Raw genomic sequence first — 9249 nt, 5'->3', positions numbered from 1 at the left:
AGAATATTACTGGGAGGATTCTGCAGCAAGCTATTACATAGTTATTAATATGTGATTTCAATAACTGACAATTGTCCCCATGATACTGGGAAACCATCTACATCTTTTTTTTTTTGACGGATAGATGTTTTACTTTTAACAAAGCCACAAGTCCCTCTTTGTTTCTTTCTTCAAAACGATCTTCTTTGTCTGCTTTGCACGTGGACATCCTCTAACGTCAGAGGAGCCGTAACGTGGCTCCTCTAAGAGCCAAGGTGGCGCAGTGGTTAAATGCAGCACTGCAGGCTACTGCTAGATCAGCAGGTCAGCGGTTCAAATCTCACCGGCTCAGGGTTGACTCAGCCTTCCATCCTTCCAAGGTGGGTAAAATGAGGACCCAGATTGTTGGGGGCAATATGCTGACTCTCTGTAAACCGCTTAGAGAGGCCTGAAAGGCCTATGAAGCGGTATATAAGTCTACTGCTATTGCTATTGCTGCTATTGCTAACGTAGTCATTTCCTAAATGCTACAAATGGTCGGAGTCTCCTGTCTCGAAGCTCTTGGCTCCCTTCTCTCATATTTTGTGTGAAAGTTGGGAGCCAGAAGATTTATGCCTTCACTAGGGCAAAATGCATTCTGTAGCAGGATTCAGGTCTCACACCGGCTCTGTAATTCTTTCTACAGCCACACCGGCAGATGGGGAAACTCTTCCAAAGTGAAGTCATATATAGGTGAGTTAACAATAGCAATAGCAATAGCAGTTAGACTTATATACCGCTTCATAGGGCTTTCAGCCCTCTCTAAGCGGTTTACAGAGTCAGCATATCACCCCCACAGTCTGGGGCCTCATTTCACCCACCTTGGAAGGATGGAAGGCTGAGTCAACCTTGAGCCAGTGGGATTTGAACAGCCGAACTGCAGATAACAGTCAGCTGAAGTGGCTGCAGTACTGCACCCCTAACCACTGCGCCACCTCGGCTCCTAAGGAGCTGGATAGAAATCTGTGATGAGTTGGTCAAATGCCCATGGTGGTGATTAAAGAATCTGCCAGCTTCTTTCCTTTGAACTCAGGCCTTTGTGAACACTGGATAATGACTTACATTTAACCCATTTTTGAACACCTGCCTATGTAAGTCTGTTATGATTCATCTTGGTTTGCTTTGAGAAACAAGGATTTTTTTTTAAAGTTTGAGATTTAAAAGACCTGTGGTGGCACAGTGGTTAAATCGCAGTATTGCAGGCTAATTCTGCCCTTAGTCAGCAGTTCGATTCTCACCAGTTCAAGGTTGACTCAGCTTCCATTCCTTTCGAGGTCAGTAAAATAGCAATAGCAATAGCAGTTAGACTTATATACCGCTTCATAGGGCTTTCAGCCCTCTCTAAGCGGTTTACAGAGTCAGCATATTGCCCCCAACAATCCGGGTCCTCATTTTACCCACCTCGGAAGGATGGAAGGCTGAGTCAACCCTGAGCCGGTGAGATTTGAACAGCCGAACTGCAGAACTGCAGTCAGCTGAAGTAGCCTGCAGTGCTGCATTTAACCACTGCGCTACCTCGGACCCAGATTGTTGAGGGCAATATGCTGATTCTGTACACCTCTTAGAGAGGGCTGCAAAGCACTGGGAAGTGGTATATAAGTCTAAGTGCTATTGCTATTTATAGCTGAAACCTTGTCTTATTTTTAAACAGTTTTCCAAATACGTTTCAAGCTGGTGGAAGGTAGATTCTCCCATAAAATGGCTCCTATTGTGGATACAGGTAGTCCTCGGCTTACAACCATTTGTTGAGTGACCATTCAAAGTTACAGTAGCACTGGAAAAATGACTTACGACTGTTTTTCACAACGATGACTGATGCAACGTTCTCATGGTCTTGTGATCAAAATTCAGACACTTGGAAACTGGTTCATATTTATGACAGTTGCAGTGTCCCCGGATCAAGAGCCGAGGTGGCGCAGTGGTTAGGGTGCAGTACTGCAGGCCACTTCAGCTGACTGCTATCTGCAGTTCAGCGGTTCAAATCTCACTGGCTCAAGGTTGACTCAGCCTTCCATCCTTCCGAGGTGGGTGAAATGAGGACCCAGACTGTGGGGGCGATATGCTGACTCTGTAAACCGCTTAGAGAGGGCTGAAAGCCCTATGAAGCGGTATATAAGTCTAACTGCTATTGCTATTGCTTGTAAGACTATTGAATCTTTCAAGTCTGGAAGTATTCCCTGCTTCCCTACCTGTATCTACCAGTGATCTAGGGAGGATCAATTCTGAGATGCTGTCTCAACTTACATTTCTGTTCGGGCTCCAGTTTTGTTGACCAAACTGTTGCCTAGGGAAGGGTTCTTCCTCCTGTCTTTCAAGGTTATTCCCACAACCATTACAGAATGTACAAAACAACGATTTGCCTTTCCAATGCTAGGTACCTTCTGATATGCCTTGCCTTGAAAGACTCAGTTATTGTCTTGAGCAGAAAATGCATTGCTCTTGTTGAGCAACACATTCCTTTCTGCCGAATACCTTATCAGTTATTGACTTCGGCTTGCTGTCTCGCATCCTAAGTTTTGTCCAGAGTCTTTCTTATGAAAGCCATGGTCTTACAAGATTACCGTGGTGTTACTGAACCTAATTCTGTTCCTGGTTTCCAATGGGTATGGTTTTCATGGGTCTGGGAGTGAAATCTTGCATATCTATCATGCCTTAATCTGTATCTTGCACCAACAATTTGTTACAAATTCAAATTGCATTACTTATTTATCTAATTCAGTGTTTCTCAACCTTGGGGACTTTAAATCCTGTGGACTTCAACTCCCAGAATTCCCCAGCCAGCTATGCTGGCTGGGGGATTCTGGGAGTTGAGGTCCACAGGACTTCAAGTCCCCAAGGTTGAGAAACACTGATCTAATTTATACCCTGCCTTTATTCTTTTTACAAATAACTCAAAGTGGTGAGCATATTCAGCACACTTTCTTCTTCCTAATTTCCCCACAACAATCCTGTGAGATAGGTTGGGCTAAGAGAGAAGGACAAGCTTAAGGTTACCCAACTGTGGTTGGGATTCGAACTCATGTCTGTCTCTTGCTTTCTAGCCTGGTGCCCTTAACCACTCGACCAAACTGGTCTATTAAAAAAAATTGTAAACAACAACAATAAAATATGATTGCCTACTATAATGTTGTATGGGGATTTTTTGTTTCTTTTATTCTTCTTGAAGCTCACCTGCTGTTTTATAGTCTTTTGCAGGAAGAGATTTGAACAGCAATGAGAGACTGCATTTGTGCAGAAATGGTAGCCCGTTTACAAGAAGACCTGTCCTTTGATTTGGTTTTTGGAAAAAAAAAGGCATTGGCTACCATTTTGACTGTCATTACACCATGAAATGTGATAACTTTAATATTATTGAAATACATACTGTAAGAACTGAGATACGTTAAGATGTTGTTCCAGCAATAACCTGCGAGGGAGTTAAAAGTTAAAAACGTAAAGAAAGCCAGGGAGAGTTTGTCATTAAAATAATGAGTACTTACTTTTGTGTTTGTGTAGTATAGCTATTATCATAGGCTTCATAACTTGGTTCGTCATATTCACCCCCATATCTATCATCATATCCCTATAAGGAAAAAAAAGGACATAATTTAGAAAGCTGATCCAATAACAGATCGACACCTGTAATAAAACCTTAATATTTAAATATTGTATTCAAGCAAATTAATAACATAGCTTCAAAAATACAGATTTGAATGGTTTTGGTCCTTCCAGTCAAAGCAAAGAGTTTTTGTCACAACATCCAGTCGGAGAAACCTTCATTTTTGACTCTGTTCTTGAGACTCCTCAGTGCTGAAGTGCAGAATTTGGGGAAGTGTCAAGGACTTTGAAAAACTGGATTATTAATGTTCTACTAAGAGAATTTGGAAACCTCTAATTTGGTTCAGTGGCCTGATCCGAGGTGGCGCAGTGGTTAGGGTGCAGTACTGCAGGCCACTTCAGCTGACTGTTATCTGCAGTTCAGCGGTTCTAATCTCACTGGCTCAAGGTTGACTCAGCCTTCCATCCTTCCGAGGTGGGTGAAATGAGGACCCAGACTGTGGGGGCAATATATGCTGACTCTGTAAACCGCTTAGAGAGGGCTGAAAGTCCTATGAAGCGGTATATAAGTCTAACTGCTATTGCTACTGCTATCCAAAGCATCAGAAGTGTGCTAATCAGGTAGAGATTAATCCAGAAATAGTTCCGCGCCGGTGTCTGGACAAGACTGATAAAAATGGAGTTTCCTTGGCCAAAGTATGGCATAGAAAAAAAAGTGAATTGCTATAACTGTTTTTCAACTGCGTAACGGTGAAACTGTCAAGTAAGCCATCTCTATGAGGAAGCTAATCATGCCAAGCAACTTGAGAGACCGCCTGCTGCCAATTACCTCCCAAAGACCCATTAGATCACACAGATTAGGCCTCCTCCGGGTTCCGTCTACTAGCCAATGTCATCTGGCCACGACCCAAGGGAGGGCCTTCTCTGTGGCAGCTCCGGCCCTTTGGAACGAGCTCCCCGCAGAGATACGGACCCTCACCTCTCTCCAGGCCTTCCGAAAAGCCGTTAAAACCTGGCTGTGCCGGCAGGCCTGGGGTCGATGAGTTCCCTTCCCCTCTCGAATCGTGTGGCTGTTGTTGTTTTTATATGCCCTGTACTTTTGTGTAGTTTTTGTTTTTCCCTTCCCCTCCTTTGGGTTTGTGCGCCGCCCTGAGTCCTGCTGGGACTAGGGCGGCATATAAATAAAATGAAACTCGAAACTCGAAATAAGGGTCTCAAAAATGCCAAGAAGCTCGGGGAGGGGGGAAATATAGTACGTGTTAGATTTTAAAATAACACGATTGCACTTGTATACTGTTGCTCTTTAACCCTAGTGTTAAAATAGGACAAGCTGAATATATTAACAGATAGTAGAAATACACCGAAGGGAGGAGTAGAGGGAAAGAAGAAAGAGGGGTAGAGAGGGTGGGAGAAAGGATTGGAGGGAGGGTGAGAAGGAAGGGAGAGAGTGTATTGGGAGAGAGGAGTGATAGAGGGGGAAGGGAAGTAGGATAGAGGGGAATGTTGGAGGGAAGAATGAAAGTTGGAGGGGGGCGAAAGAAAGGGTGTATGGTGGGTCGAAGTGGTATATTGGGTTTGTATTTTGGGGGGTATTGTTGACAAGAGGGAGGGCTGTGTTTATTGTTCAATGTTATATGCCCCGGTTATGCACAGTATATATGTGACTGTACGAAATGAAATGAAAATAAAACATATTCACACACGAAAAAAAAAAACATAAAAGAAAAAAAAATGCCAAGAAGCTTGTTGTTTTGGAATTCAATAAAACATAAAGTGATAAAAGATAAATGAGTTAGCAACCTTGACTATGAAGAAGGCCCATCCCAAACAGATTGTTGATGGACTTGGCTCTTTCTAACAGTATGAAATAGGTGAACTGGCAGATAAACTCTGGATAAAGAAACACAATGTGACTCTGGCAGAGAAAGGAAAATTGGTTCCGGGTGGAGAGATAGAGGCTGACAATAGGCAAAAATGAGGATATATGGCTAAAAGTAAATGTCTAATGAAGGGAGCCCAGAATCATATGCTAGCCAAGGAATATTCTGGAATATCTAAGGCTGAAAGTTATATAAATGAAACAAAGGTAGATGTGTTGCAATTAGAGCTGACCTACTGTGTGGGATCAGTGTGGCATGGAAAATAAACTCACAAAATTAGACTACTAGTATACTCATCCGGTTACAAAAGCCCTCCATTATTTTGATCAGGTTACGTACAACAGTGGCCTGAAGAGAGTCACAGAGGAAGGCTAGGCTGCTGTCTTTTTCTGCCTTAAAATGATTGTATTTGAATTTACTTTATTGTGGCCCTTTAGAAAACCAGGAACTGGCTACCCTGTTGGATCTGGGTTGTTGTTATTTCCTGCTGTAAAAAAATTGAAGAATGTCTCAAACAGTGGTGGGATTCAGCCAGTTCGCACCTATCTGGGAGAACCGGTTCTTAACTTTTTAAGAGGTTCTGAGAACCAGTTGTTGGAAGAAATCTCCTTTTGTTTTTTTCCACTTTACAGGGCTAATCCTGTAAGGAAGGCAGGAAGGAAACATTCTGGTGGTGTTTCTAGCTTGATCTTTATTGCCCTGCTTACAGAAACTGCTTCTCCGGTTAACTCTTATTGCATTGTAACAGCTAAGGCGAAGCGCCCATCGACCTGAGTGATCTTGAGTTGGCCACGCCCACCCAGTCACATGACCACTGAGCCCCACCTACCCACCTGGTCATTAGGGCAGAGAACCGGTTGTTAAATTATTTGAATCCCACCACTGGTCTCAAAGGTGCTTTTCTAAAAGGCAACTGTAATTTCTTGGGTTTTTTTTCCCTTTGAAAACGATTTGCTTCTCATCCAAGTAGCATCTTCAACTTCTTTGATGAGAAGCTAAACATTTTGAAAGGAAAAAAAAACCCAACAAAAGAAAGCCCAGTTGCCTTTTTGGAAAAGCATCTTTGGGAGAACCATGACCTAGATGATTGAGAATCTCCATAGACAAAAGTGAGGAAATCCTTGTCTTCATCTCATCTCCACCCTGTTTCTTGCTTTGTTGTTCCTTTACAGCATGGTCTACTATCTGTTCTGACCCCCCTCGTCCTACACCAACACACTCCGAGCCAAAGATAAGTTGCAGCATTTAATTAACAGACAGACAGGTCCTTGGCAACAAACCGGCTCAGACAAGCTTGGGCAGCAATAAACACAGATAAGGCTTGGCAGCAATCCAGCCTGCCAAGCTCGCAGTAATGTTCTCTGACATTCAATTCTGTGTTGACTTCTGCAAGAGGGGCGTGTGCACAAGCAGTCCTTTTTACAGTCTGGAGAGGAGCCTAATGACCACCAGCTGAGTGCAATTACATCCTGCAACTGCACAACTGTTCCTGACGCCTATTAGCTCTTCGGTGCCGGGCATCCAGGAACAACTCACTGCTGGTGTTCGGCTCACTCTCCCTTGGCTCCTCCCCACTGCTGACATCGGGATCACACTGCCTTGTCTCCTCCCCACTGGTCCAAGGCTTAGGTGCCTCCTGGTGGCCAGCCAGCCTCTCTGCGCCCTGCTCAGAGTCGGAACCCTGTCCAGGGTCTTAGACATCCTCCAGAGCCGACTCATAGGGCCCCTCGCTGTCGGAGTCTGGTGGCAGCTCCAACGGCTCCTGCTGGGCCACAACAACTATCTAATGGTGTTGGTAGCCCTTCAGAGGCTGCTTTTGACCTAAGTGTGCAAATGATGGCCAGCGCATATAGCTTTCCTGATACAGTGGCTGTTATCTCAGTCCTTGGCTGCTAGGTATGTTGCTAGTAAGGCTGAAGAGCGATTAATTGTATATCCTCGGAAAATGTTAATGAAGGCTACAGTTATTATTTTTTTCCCTGGAGTTCAGCGTACAAATGCATTTCTAAATAGTGGTGGGTGAAATAATAGCTTAAAAAATGACTAGATGATTGCAAGAATGCATTGTCTCATTATATCATTAAGAAGCTTATTACTGGCATATAAAACATACTTTTCTCTCCGTCTCTGTGTCTCTCTTTTCCTTCTTTCTTTTCTTGTACAGAGAAAGCCACAATAAGTATTGCGCCAAATGTGTTTTTTAACTTATTTGACTCTGGTTCTAATTTCTTCCGCCCAACTAATAATTGGAAGGATACACTATAAGTTCTTGGGTAAAATCATAAGGTTTATCAATCGTGAGGTAGGTCAAACAAATGAGCTGCTTTTGATGCCAAATTTACCAGAATAACTGGGAAAGATAGGGCTGCTTAAAACAATCTCTTCTTTCAACAGTATGAAATAGGTGAGTTCATGAATTCGTTCAGAAAAGAGTTTTCTACTAAAAAACAAAACAGGGCCTGGGAAAAATCTCTTCCAAGCCCTTCACTTGTTAATACTGGTCAAAGGTGCAGCTCACAAATTCAATCTGATGTTCATGTTTCTGAATAAAACTGACTTTCTGAATCAAATCAGATTAAACTGGGTTATTTGGTCTAAACCAACTGAAAAATCTACAGCCCGAATGGAATAACTCAACTCAACACTCCTATAAATGAGGAGTATCGGTAAGAATTTGAACCCCAGTCTCACAAAGTCAGTGCTCTAACATCCATCCACCCACCCATCCAGTGGTGGGATTCAGCCAGTTCGCACCTATTCGGGAGAACCAGTTGGTAACTTTCTAAGTAGTTCAGAGAACCGGTTGTTGGAAGAAATCTCCTTTTGTTTTTTTCCACTTTACAGGGCTAATCCTGTAAGGAAGGCAGGAAGGGAACATTCTGGTGTTGTTTCTAGCCTGATCTTTATTGACCTGCTTACAGAAACTGTCTCTCTGGTTAACCCTTATTACCATTGTAACAGCTAAGGCGAAGCGCCCATCGACCTGAGTGATCTTGAGTTGGCCACGCCCACCCAGTCACATGACCACCGAGCCCCACCTACCCAGATGGTCATTAGGGCAGAGAACCGGTTGTTAAATTATTTGAATCCCACCACTGCACCCATCCATCCATCCATCCCCATCTATCTATCTATCTATCTATCTATCTATCTATCTATCTATCTATCTATCTATCTATCTATCTATCTATCATCTACCATCTACCTATCTACCTATCTACCTATCTACCTATCTACCTATCTACCTATCTACCTATCTACCTATCTACCTATCTACCTATCTATCTACCTACCTACCTACCTATCTATCTATCTATCATCTATCTATCTACCTATCTATTATGATGTTCCAAATATTGCATGTTCAGGAAAGTTCATCTGACAAATAAATGCAGGATTAAAAAGAAAGATCCTTCAAACGAATTAACATTAGGGAAGCTCCTTTTCAAAATACATTTAAGATCAAAATGTTTAGCCTCTGTGGGTTTTCTGTTTTCTTTTCTTTTTTTGGAGTACCTATTTTACAGAGATGTATTTTATGACATTTGAACAGACAAGAACATTCCATGATATTTTGCAGAAAGTGTTGGCAGAGAAGCACACTCAAAAGGTCAAGAAAATTAAACTCTTTTTCAGAACAGCTTTGGCACAGAAAGAGAATCTCCTATTACCGTTATATATTTAATTTTGAGTACCTACTTCCGCAAGCCACGGTGATAACAAAGAAGATTCATGGCTAGAGTCGCTTGAGCGCAACCACGAGAATGCACTGCTACGAACAACTCCAAGAAATTGCAGAAGCACAAATTGGATT

General features: G+C 42.8%; 1 protein-coding gene across 10 annotated transcripts in view; it reads right to left on the bottom strand.

Annotated features, from left to right (window-relative positions):
- KHDRBS2 (KH RNA binding domain containing, signal transduction associated 2) overlaps positions 1-9249 on the bottom strand; it is a 466489-nt gene that overhangs the window by 72063 nt on the left and 385177 nt on the right. For all 10 annotated transcript variants that reach the window (XR_015697109.1, XR_015697103.1, XR_015697106.1 and 7 more), the window contains exon 7: positions 3498-3580. Coding sequence is in view for 2 of the 10 variants with exons in the window: in XM_087718932.1 (XP_087575058.1) it covers positions 3498-3580 (83 nt within the window). In the remaining 8 variants the exon portion in view is untranslated. The remainder of the gene's footprint in view (positions 1-3497; positions 3581-9249) is intronic.

This window comes from Thamnophis sirtalis, unplaced genomic scaffold (assembly GCF_051295495.1).
Source record: "Thamnophis sirtalis isolate CommonGarterSnake01/CBP01778 unplaced genomic scaffold, rThaSir2_p1.2 scaffold_6, whole genome shotgun sequence".
Taxonomy (NCBI): Eukaryota; Metazoa; Chordata; class Lepidosauria; order Squamata; family Natricidae; genus Thamnophis; species Thamnophis sirtalis.
This window is presented reverse-complemented; position numbering and strand designations above follow the sequence as displayed.